We start from the raw sequence: 20,571 nt of genomic DNA, 5'->3' as shown, positions 1-20,571 counted from the left end.
CGGGTGTACACCCTCTCACTTCTCGGGCCCTCACGGGGTGAGGAGCAGTCAGGTGATGCTTCCAGGTCAGCATGAGGCCAGCCCCTGACCAGCCCCAGTCCTTGGAGGCCACCTTGCCTGCTGAAGGTCTTGCTCTGGTGTTCAGCCCAGCCTCACCCTTGTGTCCCCTCGCTCTGTGGGGCCCTGGCCGCAGACACCTGCCTGCCGGGGAATGGTGTAGTGACCTGGGTACAGAGCGGGCACCTGGGGCAGCTCCATGCTCCTCATTCAGGGAGCGCAGTCCCAGAGCAACAGTGGGTGCCGAGCTGCCTTCTCCACCGCGTGACAGTTAGCTGCTTCCCAATGTGGAAGGTTAGGCATGTGGGGCTGCCCGTGCCTCCCCTGCAGGAGGGGGTACGTAAAGCTGGACCGTGATGGCCATAGCAGCCAGGGCTGCAGCATGGAGCCCAGGGAATGTCCTGGCACTCGGAGCAGGACACTCACCGGGCGGTCTGAGGACCTGCCGGGCTCAGCCTTTTTGGACAAGCGTGGGCTTCAGGTTGGAATCTTTCGCAGACGTGATATTCACTAGTGGAGGCCTCTCCCCACCCTGCATTGAGCACCACCCCTCCTTTGGGAGAGGGTCCTCCAACTGCAGAATACGGTCCCCTTCCAGGCCAGGGGCATGGCCCCCACCCAGTTTCCAGGCCTGGCTCCCCCCTCCCATGAGTGGGGAAGATACCTCCACCTTAACAGAGTGAGGGTGAGGGAGCGGTCAGATTGCCGGCTGATGGACACACATGCACGTTGTTTGGAAGGGGCCCAGGGAATGTCCACACCGGCCCCTGTAGACATACACACCTGCTCGTGCACATGTTGCAGCCGCGGGACTTTCCTCTGATAAACCTGACCTTCCTCAGGTTCCACGCCTGTGTGCTCCAGCTCCCGTTTAATCAGCACGTTCGGAAGAACCCCTCGTTTTTCCTCCGCGTCATCTCTGACACCGCGTCACGCTGCCACACCCTTCTGAAAGCCAAGAATCCAGGTGGGTGCAAGCGACCCAGGGCTGGGGTGGCCTGTGGTGCTGGCAAATGCTCACCTCACGATTCCAGCATGGAGCTGCCTGTGCTCCATGAGCGCTGTGGCTGGATCAGCTCCGGCCCTGGTGTAGCGGAGGCAGGATTCAGGGAATTGGGCTCTCGACACTTCCGGCCGGTTTAACTTGCTGAGCACTAGCTGACCTGTCACCCACCCTCTGCTGTGTGGGCAGACGTCTGTCCTGATTGGAACGCGAGGGGACATTTGGGAGCTGCCTTCTCCCGGGCAGGGCCTCCTCTCTGGTGCTCAGGGGGAGCTTGCACAAATCCAGGCAGTAGTCAGGAGGAGGCTGGGCCCCAAGTCCCCTGCCTGTCTTGGGTGGAGTGGGGAGGGACACCCACACCATCCACTTCGCCCCGTCTCTGCTCCACAGCCTCATCATGCACAGTCATAATCAGCCTCAGTTCAGGTTGTGCTGTGTCTTTGTGGTCCTGAGCTTGACCGACTTGACTTTCTGTTTATTTCTGTTTTGAGGAAGTTTCTTTGAAGAAATTGAAAACATTTCAGTTGTCAGAATTGGGTGTACCCTGTTGTTGGGTGGCCCCTGAAACAAAGTCCCTGTTAGGACCCCGCTCCTGCACTCAGCCCGGCAGGGACCCCTGGTGTCCACGGGAGCACAGGTCTCTCCTGGGAGGAGCACTGGGACACGGCCAGTGAGGGTGTCAGCCTCTGCATGTGTTGTTCCCAGGGATGCCTCTGGGGACCAAGGGCGCTGCAGGCCCATTTCCCTCTGAAGCCGCAAGGTGGCTGTGCTTTCACGCCTTCCTGCTGAAGCTGTCTCGCCACAGCGCCACCTACAGGTGTCTCCTGGGAGCACTCCAGACTGGTAAGCTTGGGCAGAGTGCCCGCCCCAAGGCATCTCTTGTGCAGGTACAGGGCCTATCCTTGTCCTTGAGTGAGCAGTTGTCCACCCCTCTGTGTCTGAGTAACAGGGGTGGTGGGAACAGGAGTGTGCAGGTGGCTCGAGGGTCCTGCCTCCCTCACCTGGGGGGCCTGGCATGCCCACTCAGTCGCTCCACCTCTCCCCGCTCCCATCCAAGGCCGACATTTCCCGCGGGAACTGCGTCTCCCTTTCCTCCAGCCCCGCTGGTCTGAGTGCCCTTCCTCCCACCCCTGGCCTGTGTCCTGGCTGCACCCCCTCTCCTCCGTGCTCTGACATCCTTACTGGTCCCTGTCTGTTCCTCGGCCATGAGCCTGGAGCCTGACCTGCACACAGTGGGCGCTCAGGACTCAGCCGTCTCTTCCTGCCCCTTAGTGGGTCCAGGAGGCTGAGGTGAACATTCTCTGCTTCCCTCTGGGAAGAGGTCTGATCTCAGTCATCTTGCAGCCCAAGCGCAGCTGTGCCGGCAGCTCCCGAGGGCGACGCTGGCCACCCTGGAGGCCGCAGCCGACCCAGCCCTGACCACAGACTTCAGGACCATCTTGGACTGATGTCCAGTCAGTTTCTCACAGGCCCTCGAGCTCATTCCCAGCTGCGTCCACCCAGAGGGTCTGGCCCCTGTGCCCCGAGACCCGGACCTGTGCTGCTGGCTGGGCTGCTCCCTGGAGGGGGTCGCCCCCAAGTCATCGAGGAAGCAGAGCCCACCCAGCCCCACCCCCACCGCCCCTTTCTAGTGACAGGTTTGTCCTTCAGCTGCCCGCTGCCAGGAGGAGGCAGGTACGGGAGCCTGGTTGGGGCGTTGGCATCTGGAAGGGAAGCATCAGGGACCTTTGTCACCCTCCTTGCTGCGGGGTCACCCTGGTCTGCAGTGATGGCCCACGTGTGGTGGGTGTGTGTGACCTCCTTCCTGCTGATCGGCTGTGACTCAAGCCGTCCACACCCGCTGGAGCAGCATTCCCCCAGCTGGCCCCCCAGCTGCATCCAAAGTCCATGTCTCAACGAACTTGCCCAGAAGCAAAGGGCCCAGTCAGCTGTTTGAGCCCGTTCCCCACCATCCACACCCACGCTTCTGACCTGCGTGTCCCCATGCCCTGCCCAGGCCTCCTGGAGCCAAGCATACAGCACCCCCCGACCCGCCCCCACTTGCCACTTCCACTTCCGGAGTCTTCTGCTGGCCCCACTCAGCTCACAGCCCCGCGTGGCCCCTCCTGCACTACCTCCTGCCCCCACCCCAGGGATGGGGTGAGAGAAGAGCCTTTGTATATTTTCTTAGTTTTTAAATATTTCTCTTATGTTTGTATTAAAATATGCACCAGGTAAGTATTGTTATCTATATAAACACGAGTATTGAGTTGATGTGCATGGGCCCTTGGTTTGGCGGGGCCCGGGGTGGGGGGCGGTCCTCCTGGGGTGGAGATGTGGGAGGGAGGGCGGAAGTGGGTAGATGGGAAGGGCGCTCCCACAGGGCAGGTGCAGCATGCCGGTGGGCGGGAAGGCCCCAGCCCAGCACCCTCCCCTGCCTACCCTGACTGCACTGGCTCAGCTTGGAGGTGACCTGGGAGCTCTCGGGGCAGCAGATTTCAACCTGAGCTCTGGGTTTTGGTGCTGGAACCACACATACTTGGGGTCCTGTCCCCCAAGTTTATAGTTCAGGTCTGGGGTGGGACCTGAGAATTTTCACTTTTAGCAAGTTCCTGATACTGCTGACTGGTGGGGTGAGGGCCCCACACAGAACCACTGCTGGGGGCACTGGGAGGTTTGGGGGCTGGTCTTGGGGCTCTTCTATGCAGTGGCCAGGAGAGCAGACAGCTGCTTGCTTGGTCCATGGTCAGGAGTTGGAGGAGGGTGGAGGGCGAGGTTATGGGGACGTGGGTGACTGGCATCCCGGAGGAGCTTGTATGGGAGTGGGCAGTCTGGGGCCTTGGTGATGGGGAGGAGGGGCCACCCTCACAGCCTCACCAGAGCCTCCATACCCACCACGTCCCTGACCCGATCCCCACCTCTGGGTCCACCCTGTCCTCCAGTCCCTGTGAGGAGCCCCAGTGAGAGAAGGGCTTGTCCGCGGAGTGGCAGGTGTCATCAGGAAAAGGAGCCGGAGTTAGGTCCTCTTTGTGGAAATGACCCCTTGAGTGGGAGACCCTCAGCAGGCCTGTTTGGACCTCTGTGGGGGGCACGCTGTGCACCAGTGGGCTATGCAGGGCCTTGGACCGACAGCTGGAAGGATTGCACAAAGAACAACAGGAAGGGTGGCAGCTCAAAGGAGGTGTCATCGGGGAAAAAAAAACAAACAGTCCCCACCAGGGGAGTTGGCGCTGGGGTGGAGTGGTGAGCACTTTGGAGGCTTCCTTCCGGATGTCCCTAATGGGGCCACAAAACGTGACAGGTGCCGTTGAGTGTACCTGGGAGGGGTTGCGTGTGTGCTGCGGTCGAAGTTTATGGATATTGCCTTGTTTACTGCTACTGCGGCGAGCGTTCAAGTAACTATGCGTTTATGGCTGACCCAAGTCCACCACGGGCATCGTAAATGCCCAGGAGAAATGAGCAGTGAGAGGCTCAGCCCCACCCTGGGCGCCAGCCTGCAGTGCCCTCACTATCGCAAACTCGGGAGGACAGCTCAGGGTGGAGGACACTCGGGGCAGGTAGGACCGGGCCCAACCGGGCCCCGCAGGCACCTGAGACAGCAGATTTCAACCTGAGCTCTGGGTTCCTTGGCGCCTGAACTACACATAGTTGGGGTGCTGTCCCCGCAAGTTTATAGTTCAGCAAGTCTGGGGTGGGACAGGCACCTGAGCTGACCCTCGCTGGCTACCCCAGACTCACGGCACCCTGGGCGTTTCGGGCATGTCCATAGCAGATTGGGCCCCGGAGGTCAGCTCTGGCTCCGTTATCCGTCTCCTAGAAGCTGTAGAATCTTGTTCTCTAGGAAATACGTCCTGTGGCAGCTTTACTCAGTCACGTGCACCTTTACCCAAGTGTTAGCCCTTGAGAAGGGCGCACACTGTGGTCAGGCTTCACTCGCTGAGAATTTCTGATTTATCTCTTTTCTCAAAACCGCTGTGCAGTCTGTCAAACTCAGGGTGAAGTGTGAAAACAATAAACTTTTTAAAAAAAGGATTGCTGGTCTTCCCTAGAACTAAACCGCATGAACAGGAGCCCGTTTGCGCCTGCATCCCACAGATGTGTGTGGAGCAAGTGGAGTGAAGCTGTGAAAGGAGCAACCAGGATGCAAGGGTGAAAGCAGATGACGCTCCAGGACCCCCAAGGGCTCAGTGGTTATACCCCAGTCCCATGACCTTGCCCCTCCCTTGCCCGTGTGCATGCCTGGCTGTGAAGGGGTCCCAAACCTGGGTGGGCTCAGAACGCCCCAGCGCTGTGAGGGGCAGAACAATGACCCCCAATGTGGCCCACGCCCTAATCCCGAAACCTGCAAGGGATATTAGGTAACAAATCAGCGGACTGAAATGGGAGATGATTCTGGATTATCTAGGAGAACCAATGTGATCACAGGGTCCCTAAAAGGCTGAGAGACAGTGTCAGAGAGATGCCACTGGAGAAAGACTCTGGCCATTGCTGGTTTTTTGATAGAGGAAGGGGCAAATGTCAGGACTCGCCCAACTGTGGGGCTTACCACACACTTTGGGGTACCCTTGAATTCAGTCCATTTTCATACCCAGCTGCCCTTGAGCATCAGTCGTTCATGTTCTGTTTGCCAGGTCTGGGCTGGCTGTGGGCACAGATGGCTCCCAACAGAGGCAAGAAATATATTTTTTAAAAAAACAAAAACTTGCTGTCTGGGGTTTTCAGCACCCTGGACAGTGTTAGCCCAATGGGATTGATTCAAAAGGCACTTAGGCGTGTGCGGGGTCTTCATGGGGGCTGTTCCCAGCAGCACGTAGCCAAGGACATGATGGTCTTGGGGTGGCAGGTCAGAAACAAGCCTGTGTGTCAGGGCTCAGCTCCTGGACCTGACCCCTGGCTCTGTACCGGTGGAGAGGAGGGGGAGGAGGGCGGGTGGGCAGGTGAGGAGCTGGGCAAGAGGCACTGTGCTGAGGGCTCTAGTGCAGGCAGGTCCTGGCTGTGGGCTGCAGGAGGGCTTGGTGCCTGGCACCACCAGCACTGGCACCAGCACAGAGGAGTGACGGGGAGTGAGGGAGCGGCTGGGAGTGATGTTGCCCGCCCTGGAGACAGTGGGAACCTGAATGATAATCGGCCTTTCTGTACCTTCTTGACACACATTTCAGTCTGAGAAAGTTTTAAAAGGACTAATGGCAGTGTTTCTGATAAAACCGCAGGAGCAGCCAGGCAGCCCCAGCTCCCTGACAGGGCTCACTCCTCCCTCGAAGAGGGTCTGTCCTTGGGTCCTGGGGAGGCCATGGGTTCCCTGGGACGATTCTCCATATCAGGCTGCCCACCTCGCCTGAGACAAACCCGTGTCCTGCTGCCTGCATGGTTCCCTTTGCCTGCGTGGCCATGGCAGACGGTCCCCATGACCTGAGTGCGCTAGGTTCAGGGGCTGCTGCAGGCAGGGACTCATTCACTTCGCCTTGGAGATCAGCCTGAAATTCCCACCACCCACGTGGCGCAAGGCCAGTGTAAAGGGTGTGGATGTGGCTTCCTCAGGACCCCCTCCTCTGGCCTGCTTGGCAGCAGGACCTCCTGCCACTTTGCCCATGGATCTGCCAGGTGCATCTATGGTCACCCAGACAGTGCTGTGCAGGACCCCAGCCCGCAGGGCCCCAGGCACCAGATGCCGGGCTTTCTCCCATGTGGCGAACAGCATGGACGGTGATGTCTAAGCTGGGCTGCGTGCTGAGAGGGTCGGAGGCGTGAGAGTGTCTGGAAGCAATAACCACAGGTCTCGGGGTCGGTGAGTATAATGGGGTCGGGTGATCTGTGAGCGAGAGCATACAGGCCAGGACCTCCCGCCCTCAGCGGATCTCGCTGTCGGAGACCTTGCTGTCCTGCAGCTTCAGGCGCATGTTCTGCTGCACATTCTTCTGCTTCCGCCTGCGCCAGATGGGCAGCTGGGCCATCGCAACTCCCGGGACCAACAGTGCAGGCAAGAAGGACAGGAGCCCACAGATGGCCTGCACCCAGCCCGGGTAGGACTTCTCCTGCCGCGAGGGGAACTGCTTCTGCAGAGACACAAGGCCACAGGGTGAGTGTCCGAGGGAGGGGGCAGCGTCCCCCCCGACCCACCACCGGGGCAGAGCGAGGCTGACCCACAGCCAAGTGAATGTGCTGGGTGGGCAGCTTCCCCCAATCTCTTCCTGAAATGAAGCAGCAGGTTGGTTCATTCCAGGTGGATGAATGGAAAAGACACGGGGCCAGAGGCTGCTCCCTGAGCAGTGAGGGCACAGTGGGATGAAGGCTTAAGACAGGACGTGGGCCGAGCCTCCTGTGGGGGCTGGGCTCTGAGAGACAGGCTGGGAACCTAAGGGGCTGTGTTCTGAAAAGAGCCACCCTGTGCACCCGAGGGAACCCACCATCGCGACGTTGCCTCGGCCTGACCCACGGGGCATCATTAGGCCCTGGGACCCCCTCTGTCCCCTCTGTTGGGGAACGAGACAACACGCCAACTTCAGGTCCTTCCTTTGAGGTTCACAAGGCACTACTGTATGAACCTAATAGGATAATATTCACAAAAATTCTTTGAGAAACAGCTCCATGTCTCCTTCTCCTGCCCATGGTATCTTGGGCAGCTCCCCTTTCCAAAGGGGGATTTGGACGGAATTGCTTCCATGCTCCCCACAGGGGCACAGTGAGGTTCAGAGTGGCTCAACGGGGTGGCAGGTCAGCCGGGCCACATGGCTCAGCCCTCGGACAGGGCTTGGTGGCAGTTCAGTGACACGTGCTACATGCACCTTCTCTCATCTCAGACTAGGAGTGGGCAGTGTGAGGAGCTTGTCCTCACAGCACTTGGGAAGTGCGGCTGGAGGCTACACCTCTGTGTGCGGGGCTATAGGGGGGGACCTGTGATGTCACCAGAGTCTGGAAACTGCTTGTCCTCCTGCTACTGGCTGAGGCTGTCCGGCTGCCTGAGTCACTCTGATGCTCCAGGGCACTCTCGGGGCCTCCTGACTCGGATGACACAGCAAAAGGCAGCCACAAGGGTCACTTAGGGTACACTTGTCCACCATGAATGTCATCTGGGCTTGGGAGCACCAGAGCGGGCCAGGCCCAGGCCCGAGGCAGATCCCAGGGTCCCTGGGTCCCCATCCGAAGGACCTACGTATTGGGAGTTCTCGGCCATTGTTGCTCAGAGCTGTCCAGACCTGATAGATAATATAAGCCACGAAGATGGTCAGCAGCAGCAGGGGGCTGATGACCTTCCAGGTCACACGCCAGTAGAGGCCAGGCCGCCTCCCGGTCATCCATTCAATGTCGTCACAGAACCTGCCAGAGACATTGGGCTTAGGTTTCCCCACTGGGCCCCATGTCTGCAAGCCCACATGCTGCGCCAGCAGCTTCATCCAGTGTCACCAAGATGTGGCCTGAGGGGCTGTCCCCCACTCCATGCCATCCTTTGCCCCCATGGCTTCCTGAGTAGCCACCCGACGGGCAGCCCTCTCAGATCCTGATGAGGACTCAACGCCCATCGATAAGTGGAAATGTCCTGAGCGAGGTCAGTCCGGCCGAGGAAGGGGACTGGGCAGGGGATGCTTGAGGGGCTCCTTGCCTGTGCCAGTCAGCAAGGAGGAGGTCAGCCCAGCCCCAGCCTGGCCCCTGGGTGAGGGTGCCTCTGGGCAGAAACTGAGTTCCACCCCTGGGAGGTTCAGCTGCTGGGTGAGAAGCAGCAAAGCCCCTGCCAGCCCAGCTGTGAGAAGGAAGCAGGTGCCTGACCTGGTGCCCTCAGTGCCCAGGGTGGAGAAGGGACCTGGACAGCATTGACCCCGAATGTACAGCAGCTGCATCTAGAAGCCAATGGAAGGGCAGGACCCCCTGAGGCCCTCCCTCTGCTTGCTCCCTCCAGCCCAGCTCCACTCCAGGTGTTTCCCAAGATCCCACAGCTGGCTGAAGTCCAGGGCTCACTGTCCATCCCCCATTACCAGGTCAGGCCCCTGCCAGACAGCTGCCTCTCACTTGCTCCTCTCCAGGTGGGCAGTGTCTCACCTCAGGACAAGCACGCTGGCCCCTGTGCCCACAGAGCGGGGGGAAGGCCCTGGATTTGTGACTTCCCATATTCCTTGTTACCAAGGACAGAGAGTACAACCTTTAGGGCCACTCGGGCAAGGCTGTGGTCAGGGGTGGCAGGTGTGAGTGCAGGTCTGAGTGTGTGTGTGGCAGGTGCAAGTTACAGGTGCAAATGCAGGTGTGAGTCCAGGTGTGAGTGAAGATGTGAGTGAAGGTGTGAGTGACAAGTATGCAGCAGGCCTGAGCCAGGTAGAGATGGGTAGGACAGGTGCTAAGCCTTCTCGGAGGCCTCCAGGAGGGCATCTGGGCCTCCTGTGCCCTAGCGTCTACCTATCCTTGTACTTGAGGAGTCTGCCCCACCTGGCTGGAAACTAGCCATTTTGTTTCTTGTCTCCCCACAGTCTGGGAGGCTGGTACAGACACATGGGTGGGTCCTGTGGGGGCTTCTGTGGATACCTGGGCGCCACTCTTGGGAGGGGCCTCAGATGATTCTGTCTCATCCCTGTAGCTGCCCTGGAGACTGGCAGCCACGATGCCCAGACATTGTATATGAGGGATGCTGGGGACAGAGGGGCAGGACCCCAGCCCCAGCCGACGCCAAAGGAAGTGGAACTCACCGTTCCATCCCATAAACATAGACGACGCCAATCACCTCGAAGAAGGCGAAGATGATCAGGTTCAGGGAAGCAGCGTATTTGTCGAAAACCTCGAGCCAGTAGTTCCCGGACTGCAGTGTGAAGCAGGTTGCCACGAGGAAGCAGAGCAGGCAGACCGTCCCTGCGGGCACACACACTCATGCCTCGCAAGCCGCCCTGCTGCTGCCCGCCCAGCTCTCCCACCCTCCCCCTGTCTGCTTGTCCCCGCCAATTCCTGAACTGTGCCCAGAGGGCAGGAGTTTGCTGGGACTGGCCTCAGAGGGCAGTGTGAGAGGGGATCCCTGATCCAGCCCTGTTCCGCTCCCCATCATGGCCCTTGGGAGTCAGTATAGGGCCAATGGGACCAGCCCTGAGAGGTGACAAGGCTGACCCCGCCCTCCATGAGACGGACACGACCCTCGAGCCCTCATGGAGGAGGGTGTCTGGACAGTGGGTAGGAGTGAAACCAGAGGCAGGTGAACAGCGAGGACACTCACCAGTCAGGATCTCCTTGGGGACCCACCGTGGCAGGACCCCCATATCCAGGAGTGGCGTGATGACACCCTCGATGTTCCCGAACATGGATGACAGTCCCAAGGTGAACAGCATCGAGAAGAAGAGCACGGCCCACGCGGGCGCTCCCGGCATGTGCAGGATGGCCTCCGTGAAGACAATGAAGGCCAGGCCCGTGCCTGAGGCGCTCTGCAAGACACGCACAGCCGCACTGGGACACACGTGCACGGGCTCCCAAGCTTGACACATACACCGACACTCCTCATGCTCAGACACACGCACCAACATGTCCTGCGCTGGCAGACATGTGCCCTGACACCCTCCTGGCCTCGGGTGAGGTGCCTTCAACAGCCTGCAGCCAGCATGTGCCCTGGGACCCGGGCCACTGGGCTCAGGCACCATCAGACCACTGCCCCGAGGACCTGCCCATCTCAGCCTGCTGCACGGGCCCCGAGGGTCAGCGGGCCCTGTGCCCAGCTGCCAACTCCTCCACAGCCAGTGGCGCCCTGCCCTGGCCAGCCGTCAGCAGCAAGGCCAGGCCCTCAGTACCTTATCCAGAAAGTCTTGCAGACGGCAGGACTCCAGGTGCAGCCCAGCCAACCTCTCAGGCTGGGTGGCATTCAGGTGTGTGAGGACAGCAGCGTACTCGTCCCTGGAGATGCTCTGGTCTGGGAAATCAAACTCATTGGTGAGGCTGAGGATGTTCCTGCAGGGACAGAGGCGGAGTAAGCGCTCAGTGGGCCCAGCTCCCACAACTGAACACGCCCAGAAAGGACCACGACCATCCCAGTGAGGGTCAGCCCCTCGGAGCTGCCAGGGTCTCCAGAACACCCGGTGGAGGGCGGGCCTGGAGGGTTCGCTCCCCGGTAGGTACAACTGGCCCTGGGCAGTGGCAGCTCCTTGCCTCCTGCACCTGTGGGTCCCCAGCCGACAATGGGCACAGGGCTCCCTGAAGGCCCGGGGAGGGTGGGCCAAGCTCTGCTCCTCTAGCCTCACAGTCGGAAGAGCTTCGCGCCGCCTCCAGGGCTCCTGACCCAAAGGAGTATCGTAGGTGCTTCTGTATTTGCAAGTTTGCCTGCTTGTTGCAGTTATCTGTAACCTCAGAGTCAGCACCGTGGCCCTTCTGTTGTATCTGAAGACATGTTCAGAGCGGTATGTCCCACCGAGACCGGCCAGGCCCGCACCGCCTTCCTGTCTCACCTCTACTGTGGACAGGGTCCTTCTTACAGCCCAGTTAGGGCCACGGTTTTCACATCTTTTGTGCCTTTTGATGGTGATTTTGCTGTTTAAATGTCCCCCAAGGACAGTACTGATGTGTCACTAAATGCAGTGAATAGGACACACCGCCCGGAAGCTCAACCGGCTGACCCTTAGCCCAGTTAATGGATCAACAGCTCTCGTTCACCAGACGTCTCCGGGGGATTACACTGCCCCCCAAGGCACAGGCCAGCAGCGCCTCTGGAACCTTCTGCCCCTCCTGGGAGCACTGTCTGTCCTCTTCCTTCCTCTGCAGGCTCGGCCCAGCACCTCAGAACAGTGTCACGTTAGCACCGTGGACATGGCGTGGACATGGCGGAGCACCTTCTGCGGCTCTCAGGGGCGTCCTTCCTGCCTCTCCAGCTCCTGGTGCTCTCGGCTTGCCGGGCCATGGCTGTACCCCTGCAGCCTCTGCTTGTCATCACACGGCCTCTCCCTGTGTGTCTGTCTCATATAAGAACCCTCTCCTGGATTCGGGGCACCCTATCCAGTATGATCTCATCTTGATCAACACTCTCTGCAAAGACCCTATTTTCAAATCAGGTCACGTTCGATGTTCTGGGTGAACATACCCTTTGGGGGACACTCCCCCTCCTTCCCTAAGGAACGAGGAGGTCACTGAGTGGGACCCTAGGGCAGCAGGCCCCATCTGGTGGCCCCAGGACCCTGTGCTCACCTGTCCAAGCAGTGCCCGTAGTCATTGGCCGCCTTGAACCCCAAGACAGAGAAGACAGCAATGGAGGCGTAGAGGGAGGTCATGCTGTTGATCAGGGCGATGGTCACTGCGTCCTTCTCGCAGTCGTTCCTGAGCAGATGGAGCGCCTGGCTGTGGTTAGGCCCTCGGGGAGGACACTCGGAGGGAGCGCGCTGCCTCAGCACCCCATCTGGATGCCCCCACGCTGCTCCTGGGCCCTCCTGTGCGTGACCCAGAAACTCTGCACTGTTCCTGGTGCTCTCAGGACAGCCTTGGCCCCTCCTGCCTACCCCTCCTCACCAGCCCCTCCTGCCTCCAGGCTGCTGAGGTGGGTGAACTAACTGAGCTACTGGGGTGAGAGTTGAGACAGTAACTTGTCAACACAGCCAGGGCCCAGCTGGCCTTGGCCTCCGTCCCCTGCCCCTGCGGGCTCTGAGGGGCGAGAACACTGACACCACAGGAATTCAGTTTAGGGGTGTCACAGGGCCTCCACTGTGTAGTTTACGATGCCGTGGTTGTAACGGGAGTACCAGGTGGCTGTGGCTCCTTGCAGAGCGGAGGCCTAGTCTGCTTTAGTGACTACAGAGGCGACACGTGTGGCATCTCTGCTCCACGACCTCGGGAGCCACACGCGTGGTCTGTGTTGGTGTGCCCGCCCCAGTTATGGCCTTGTTCCTGGGTTTGGTTATCTGGGCTCTCTTCCAGCAGCGGCTCCGGAACGTGCGGGCGGCTGCCTGGAGGCCCTGACCTCCGGCCCCGGGGATGACTCAGTAATTGCTGGAATGCCCAGAATCTGGTCTCATCTCATGTTCGCCTTCGCTTGCCCTCTGTCCCAGGCAGGAAGCCCCATAAAGATGTGCTTAGTGAGATAGGCCCGGCACCTCGGCACCTTGGTTGGAAGGGACCAACCCAAGCCCGGCCCTACCTGGGCGGGTTGTAACTTGCTAACGCGATGTGTCCTCCGAAGGCCAAGGACAGAGAGAAGAATATCTGGGTGGCTGCGTCCAGCCACACCCGGGGGCTCTGGAGGGTCTGCATCTGGAGGGAGACGGGAGGCCCCTGTGCCACAGGCCAACCCCACCCGCCCCACGCCTGCTGTCCCAGGGCTTGCCCAGGACTTCCTCTGGGCAGCGGTCATGAGTGGCGTCACCTGCTCAGGCCCAGGGGCAGTTGAGGACCATGCAGGAGGGAGTGTGCTTGGAAGGGCCGCTTGCAAACTCGGCCTCCCGTCCTGTGACGTGTCAAAGAACCCACAGCTCCCGTCCACATGGGACACGTGGGTGCTGAGAACTTGGCTGCAGACCCTCTCAGGCTGGAAATGGGTCTGAGCAACTTGAACCTGGGTGTGCTGATCTGCTCCTCTCAGACCTGGTGGATTTGAGTGACTTGAAGTCTCCCACCTGCAGGGGGGTGGGGGGTGGGGGGCAAACACACTTCCACACAAATGTCCCCTTCCCTTCCCCTGGGGCGGGCACTGCCTGGGGAGCCTGGGGCGTGTGGTGCAGCCCCAGGAAGCTGCCAGGGGCTGCTGGGATCTGGAGAGCATGGAATGTCTAGAAGGGCTGTGGGCTCTGGTGGGCAGGCCCCTTGGTCCCGTGGCTCCTTGCCTGGTGGGGCTGTGCAGCTAGACGAGGTTCTCAGAGGTGTGGGGTCCAGGGCACTAAGGATGGGACAGCGGGTGCCCAGCCAGCCTCTCCCCTGAGCCCAACATTCTGCAAGCACCAAAGTCCGCATGCCCCAAACCGTGTCCTCCTCCTGCTCCCTTCACCCTGACCCTCCTCCTCCTCCTCACCCCACGAGGCCAGGGGGTGGGATGAGCTGGGCTGGGCTTGGCTGTGGCCCTACTTGTGTGCTCCCTGGTGCCTGGACTTCCATTTGAGACCCACTTACGTTGGGAGTGAACAGGTAGATTAACCCTTCCGTCGCGCCGGGCAGGGTGAGTCCTCTGATAAGGAAGATGGTCAGGACCAGGTAGGGGAACAAGGCTGTGAAATAAATTACCTGAAAGAAAGACCAGATTGTGAGACTTTTCAATGGTATCTGTTCCGCATAAAAATCTTTAGAGAGGCAGGCCTGCTGGGGAAACGCCTCAGTGGCCAGTGGCCCGTCATTCATCCGGGACCCGGTCAGGTCAGGGCGGAGGGCACTGGGGAGGTGGTGGGTGGGACCCGGTCAAGCTTGGAGGGGTCGGAGCTCACTGTGGTGGTCACAGTGGACTCACATAGGTGTTTGTGCCTGTGGGTCAGCTGAGGGAAGCACTGACTTCCTGTGCGGCGGCCTCCCTCTTGTTCACACTGCAGGCATTGAGTTCTCCCTTCACCTCTTCCCACCCCGACCCCCTGGCTGGCCACTCTCAGGTCCTCGGGGTCCCACTCTTGCCCACACCCGCACCCACTCTCAGCCCGGTTTGGGCAGGAGTCTGCACACACGGTGTCGAGGCAAAATAAATCTCCTTTCTCACCGCCCCCCAGACTGACTTTGGCGGTCACCCTGGCACATCGTTAGGGACTTTCATAACTGGGCCGTCTGGAGTAGCTGGCTGGCTTGTTGGGCCTCACAGCTGCTCCGTCACCCTCAGTAACTCCAGTCCTCTCAAGTCTGGAGACCCTCATGTGACAGGAGCTGTGATGCCCACACGCCCACTGAGGAGCATCCAGGTGCACACGTGGGTGGGTCTGTGCAAGAGCCGCACAGCCACGACCGGGAGCTGGGGTCTGCAGGTGCCTGGACCTGCACGGAGTGACTTAAAAAGATAGGTATGGCCCTGCTGATATGGCTCAGTTGGTTGAAGCAACGTCCTGCACACCAAAGGGTCAGAAGTTCAAGTCCCAGTCAGGGCACAGACCTAGGTTATGAGTTCAATCCCTGCTCAGGGATTGTGTGTGAGGCAGCCAATGGATGTTTTTTCTCTTATATCGATGTTTCTCTTTCTCTCCCTCTCTCTTCCTCTCTCTTTGGAATCAAGTAAAAATATATCCTCAGGTGAGGATTAAAGGAGGGGGGGGGGGCGGAATACTCAAAAAAGAAAGAAAAAGAAACAAAGAACAGACCTAACAAGTTCAAAACAAACACAAGTGACAGACTTATATGAACCAGATCAATAATTGCATTAAATGTAAGCGGTCTGAACACCCTACACAAAAGGCAGGGATCATCAGATTAGATTGGGGGAAAAGCAAGACCAACTGCATGCTGTCGAGGACAAGAAACGCACTTTAAACAGAGGTTCCAACAGGTTAAAAGAAGCAGAATGGAAAAACATAGGATGTCAACATGGTCAGAGAAGGCTGGGTGGCTATGTTAATATCTTAATCGACTTCAGAGCAAAGTCTATGACTAGGGTAAGGACGGTCACTCTGTACGGATAAAGGCATTGATTCTCCAAGGAGATATGACAGTCTTGATGCCCAAACCTCTCCCAGCAGAGCCTCTAAATCCACTCTGACGGCAGTGGGGGGAGGGGGGGCTCTGCACTTGGAGGGAGTGAGGGAGAGGGTCTGCCCCGCAGGCTCTCACCTTTCCGGTGGATTCGATGCCTCTGATGACACACAGGTATAGGACTGCCCAGCAGGCTGCCAAGCAGACCAGCAGCCGCCACTGGATGGAGCCGCTGTAGTCGATGTCAGCCGTGATGTTCAGCGTCTGCCGGTACCAGAAGTAGCTGACGGAGCTGCTGCCCTGGCACTCCTCCACGAACCCTGAAACCAGGAGGTCTGGTCACGGGGCTGGCCTCGGGGCTCAAGTGGGATTTGGGCTTTGCATCCTCCACCCAGGAATGAGACTGTGCATAATGCACCCTGGACCGGTGCCCTCCTCTGCCCAGGGCGCCCAGCATGGCCAATGGGGTGGACACAGGGAGCCTCCAGGCCTGACTTATCGTCAGGCACCCAGAGTCAGCATTGTTCAGAATGAGTGAAACGCCAGCTCATACCAACCAGAGGTGGGAGGGGAGAACGTGAGCAAACTGCTGAAAACAATGACCGTTTCCCACGTGGCCGAGATCTAGTCAGATCCAGCACTAGGCTGGGGTCTGGACCTAACAACCTAATTCAGCCAACGCCGCCATCCCCTGCTAACCCTCTCATCACTGGGCCCAGCGTGGCTGTGAGCCCACAGCGGAGCGTGTCTGTGGGCCCCTGGGTCCAGCAGTGAGCAGAGACACGGGAGAAGAGAATCGGAGTTCAGACGAGCTATTTCAGGGTGACCATGAGGGGCTCCGCACGAAGGCAGGGCGTGGACTCCCCCGGTCCCGGGCACTACCTGTCTGGTTGAGGTTCAGCGGGCAGGTGCTCCAGGGCAGCGGGTGCTGGAAGGAGTTGAGGAGGTACCACAGCACCCAGGTCAGGACGGTGTTGTAGTAGAGACTGATCAGGAAGGACGCGGTGAAGCAGCCCAGCCCTGTGGGCACACGACGGACCGTCACCGTCCTCCCTGTTACAGACTGTCTTGACTCACCTTCCGCCATTTCTGCTGCCCCACATCTGGCCGAATCTCCTGGCTGAGGATGCATCATTTTATGAAGCCCTGTTCAGCCCCTTCATCCATGACCATGAGCTTCCGGGGCACACGGGCTCAGCGTGTGCACAGGCCCACAGGGCTCAAGACATGGGACAGCCTGCCGCTGCTCTGTGGGGCCAGCCTGCCGCTGCTCTGTGGGGCCAGCCTGTTGCCTCCTCCTGCACCCTGAGCTCACTCCATGCAACACCCTCCACCCAAGTCCGTCCTCAGGGGAACCGAATGGGGCCTCCTCGGAGTGTGACTGGGGGTGGCTCCCACAGGGACACTGCTGCCGGGGTCTCCCTGCATCTTTACACCAGGTCCCTCCTTTGCCTGCAGGTTCTGAATCACAAGCAAACCCACCACGCCCTGGAACGGCAGCCCTCACCCTGTCCCTCCCCTGCAGCTATGGGCAGGGTCCCAGAAAGGCAGCGTACCGACTCCGCCCAGGTAGGGGGAGATGGCCTTCCACACCCCGACGCTCCCTCTGCGCAGGCGCTGGCCGATGGCGAGCTCGATGTGGAACAGCGGGATCCCCTCGAAGGCCAGGGCGATGAGGTAGGGGATGAGGAAGGCCCCTGCAAGGACGCTGCGGTCAGCAGGGCATGGCGCCTGGGCAGGACGATCACCACGGCCTCCCTGAGCGGGGACGGAGCGCACGTGGGGCCCGGTGCTGCTGTCTTAAATCACTTGGCCGCATCCAGCTTGTCAGTGCTTTGGAGGTGCTTTCATCAGCAAATAGGCTGTTCTGTTCCTACTGAGACCCCGTGACCCTGGTGACCGGCTCCCTCGGGCCATGGAGTTGTCCCATTCACACAGAATTCTGGGGAAGGTCAGTGCCTCAGATTGTCTGCCCAGCTGTGCCCCATGTTGGGGTGGGACCTGTCTCTCTGTCCCTCGCCGCCGTGCAGCGGAAGGAGCGGAACAGAAAGCTTGGTCCTGGTGGCTGAGCCGTGTGAGAGGATCCCTGGCCTCTCCCAGAGCCACACACCCGGGCACCCAGCACGATCAGGACCTGCAGCCTCTGCCTGCAAGGCCTGCAGACCGGGCCGGCTCTCCCACCCCAGACCCTGGGCCTCCCCGGGCTGTCGGGAGAATGGTGTTGTGAGCTTTCCGAGGGGCCTGGGGGAGGCTTACTGTCGGGAGACACAAGGCTCAAGGTGCTGCCTTGCCCCAAACCCCCATAAAGGTTCTGACAGCTCTGGGGGGCGAGTGACTGGCAAGTTTCCTCCATCTCGTCTACATTTCCAAAAATTTCTACATGCCATGAACCTTCTTATATTCAGAAAAAATAAGCAAACTTTACCGAAGTGTTGCCCTCATGACCAGGCAAGCCATGTCAAGCAGTGCCTTTGTCGGCTCTGCTCTGCTCTGCGGAGTGGGGCCATGGAGCTCCTGAAGAGCCCAGACCTTCCTGCCCGTTTCCCTCAGACTCAGCCCTGTCCCCTGGCTCCCTGTGGCCACCAGGACAGCCACCTGCTTGCCCTGGAAGTGGGAAAGGATGGCTCCTGACCAGAAAGCGTGGGGGGAGAGCTCACCCACCCACCCACAGACTTTCCTTCGACCCTCGCTTCCGAGGCAGGAAGGGCCAGAGGAATTGCCCAAAGAGATGCTCCCCACATTTCCAACCAGAGACCTCCTGGGGCCTGGTGATCACCTCGAGGGACCCTCTGGGAGCCCTCAAGTCGCTCAGGAGCAGAGGTGCCTGGAAGGCAAGTGGACCTGGCATGGAGGCAGGACAGCCCCTAGAGGGTGGGGCCCCACAGAAGAATGAGCCCAGGCTGGGAAGTCCCTGCTCATCATGTCGGGGGACAAAATCTGGAGCTGATCCATGACGGCTGCCCGGGGTGGTTCGTGCCTGTCTGTGCCCTCAAGTCCTCACGCACGTTCACGCTGTCCCAGGAGAGACAAGCTCACGGCTTTAGTCGTGTCCTTCTGTCAATAAAATGACTCTACTGCCCTGGCTGGTAGCTCAGCTGATTACAGCATCGTCCGGATATGCCAATTTTGCAGTCTTGATCCCCAGTCAGGACACATACAAGAATCAACCAATGAGTGCTTAAATAATGCAACAACAACCCCCCCCCACCCCGATTCCTTTCTCTAAAAATCAATTAAAAAAAAAAGAGAGAGACTCTAACAGGCTGCATTTCCTCATAGACCCGCAGCCTCCTGTGGAGACCTGCTGTCTTAGGAATGCTCGAAGCCCAACCTCTTTCAAAGAGAGCAAGGAGCTGACTGCGCAAAGACTCAGGAACCAAAGGCCTGGCAAGTCTGACACAGGGGCAACCCCAAGGCAAGGCTGGGCAGGAGCAGAGTTGGAAGGGTTCGCCTGGGTCCCAAGAGCTCTGATGCCCTCAGACGGTTTCTCCCTGGGCCATGGCGTAGCGCTCTTTCCGGAAGGACCACTCCCACCCGGCAGGAACCAGTGACGACCCAGGCCAAGGTGCGACCGTTCCCCTTGTCCTGTTTGAGGATGCGGCCGGCACAGGCTCACCTCCCCCGTGGCTCTGGCACAGGTACGGGAACCTCCAGATGTTGCCCAGGCCCACGGCAAACCCCACACAGCTCAGGAGATACTGGAGCTTGTTGTCCCACTTGGGCCTCTCATCCTCGCTGCTGTCCCCCGGTGGGTCTGGTCCCGGGGCGCTCGCCATGCCTGGTCTCTGGAACCCTGGAGACTCAATGCTCGGGCCTCGGCTGGGCCTTGAAGCAAGGAGCAGTCTCCCCTTCAGGTGTATTTTTTTTTTGTTATTTAAAGGAAAACCGTAGATCCAGTTAATTGCTAACTCAGCCAGGCCCTGCTCTGGCACGCAGCCCCTCCCTGGCCCCCTCCGATCTCGTACGCTCGGTGCTGACAGCCCGCAGGTGCCACCACCAATGAACCATTTCCAACAAGGGCCCCTGTTCCCTGCGGGGACACTCAGGGGCCCCAAGACTGGGGCACACTTGGCTATCTTGATTCTGAGATAATCGTCTAAGAAATACTACAGAGAGCCATGCACCCAGTTCCCCCAATGGCAACATCTTGCAAAGATCTTGTCAACATCACAATGGGATGTTGATGTCCATATGTCAGCTCAGGACCTGTCCATCACCAGAGGGTCCCTCCTGTCTCTTTTTCTTTCTTTTTAAAATATATTTTTATTGATTTCAGAGAGGAAAGGAGAGGGCGAAAGAGATAGAAACATCAATGATAAGAGAGAATCATTGATTGGCTGCCTCCCACACACCACCCACTGGGGATCGAGCCGGCAACCCGGGCACGCACCCCTGACCGGAATCAAACCTGGGACCCTTCAGTCCGCAGGCCGATGCTCCATCCACTGAGCAAACCAGCTAGGGCACCTCCTGTCTCTTCTTATGGACACACCAACCATCCTTCCACTTCTACCCTCTCCCTAACCCCTGACACCGCTAATCTATAGTTGTCATTTCAACAATGTTATATAAATGGAATCACACAATTGTGACCTTTGGGGTCAGGGCTGGGGGTGGGGTAGGATGGGCTTCCTCCTCTTAGCCCTGCAGCTTCCCCTGACGCTCAGCACCCAGTGCCACCCTCAACATCCACTGCTGTCCTCAGGCAGCAGGTGGGCAGGGTGACACCCACTGCACACAGGGCCACCCCACCCACCACACCTGTGCTCCGTGGACACCAGGCCGTGGCTTCTTCAGAGGAAGCCCTGGAAACAGAACCCCAGCTCTGCACCATCCTTTCAGATGGCTCTGCTGCTCCCTCTGCTCATCCCTCTACATTTGAACAACAGTTAGGCTGAGAATATGAAATACAATGATTTATTTATACACTTTATGCTCATAAAACCTGCATGTCTAACAATTTGCAAAGCTAGCACATCTGTAAAATGAGGCACTCATAGGGG

At 59.2% G+C, this 20,571-nt stretch overlaps 2 protein-coding genes across 2 annotated transcripts in view; one reads left to right on the top strand and one right to left on the bottom strand.

Annotated features, from left to right (window-relative positions):
- TERT (telomerase reverse transcriptase) overlaps positions 1-3,267 on the top strand; it is a 21,510-nt gene extending 18,243 nt beyond the window's left edge. Inside the window, 3 exon segments of the mRNA XM_014452936.2 lie at positions 900-1,024; positions 1,766-1,903; positions 2,405-3,267. Of these exon segments, the coding sequence (XP_014308422.1) occupies positions 900-1,024; positions 1,766-1,903; positions 2,405-2,508 (367 nt within the window). The 3' untranslated portion in view covers positions 2,509-3,267.
- Positions 3,268-6,823: 3,556 nt separating this feature from the next.
- On the bottom strand, positions 6,824-19,344 carry SLC6A18 (solute carrier family 6 member 18). The gene is made up of 13 exons (XM_023753213.1): positions 19,185-19,344; positions 17,125-17,265; positions 16,451-16,588; positions 15,707-15,888; positions 14,081-14,191; positions 13,116-13,228; positions 12,173-12,301; positions 10,789-10,945; positions 10,224-10,428; positions 9,709-9,868; positions 8,190-8,353; positions 7,943-8,034; positions 6,824-7,227 (listed from the first exon to the last, which is right to left on the bottom strand). Exons 1-13 carry the CDS (start codon positions 19,342-19,344, stop codon positions 6,886-6,888), a joined length of 2,094 nt encoding a protein of 697 aa, XP_023608981.1. The 3' UTR covers positions 6,824-6,885.
- Positions 19,345-20,571: the final 1,227 nt, after the last annotated feature.

This window comes from Myotis lucifugus, unplaced genomic scaffold (genome assembly GCF_000147115.1).
Source record: "Myotis lucifugus unplaced genomic scaffold, Myoluc2.0 scaffold_0, whole genome shotgun sequence".
Taxonomy (NCBI): domain Eukaryota; kingdom Metazoa; phylum Chordata; class Mammalia; order Chiroptera; family Vespertilionidae; genus Myotis; species Myotis lucifugus.
The sequence above is the reverse complement of the archived record's forward strand: the minus strand, read 5'-3'. Positions and strand labels throughout refer to the sequence as shown.

Excerpts from the sequence above, each read along its gene's own strand:
- SLC6A18 (XM_023753213.1), bottom strand. The coding sequence starts at position 19,344 with ATGGCGAGCGCCCCGGGACCAGACCCACCGGGGGACAGCAGCGAGGAT. Across the intron at positions 16,589-17,124 it reads CCCCTACCTGGGCGGAGTCG|GGCTGGGCTGCTTCACCGCG; the intron begins GTACGCTGCCTT and ends GTGTGCCCACAG. Across the intron at positions 8,035-8,189 it reads TGGCCGAGAACTCCCAATAC|GAGGCCCCGAGAGTGCCCTG; the intron begins GTAGGTCCTTCG and ends CATCCGAGTCAG.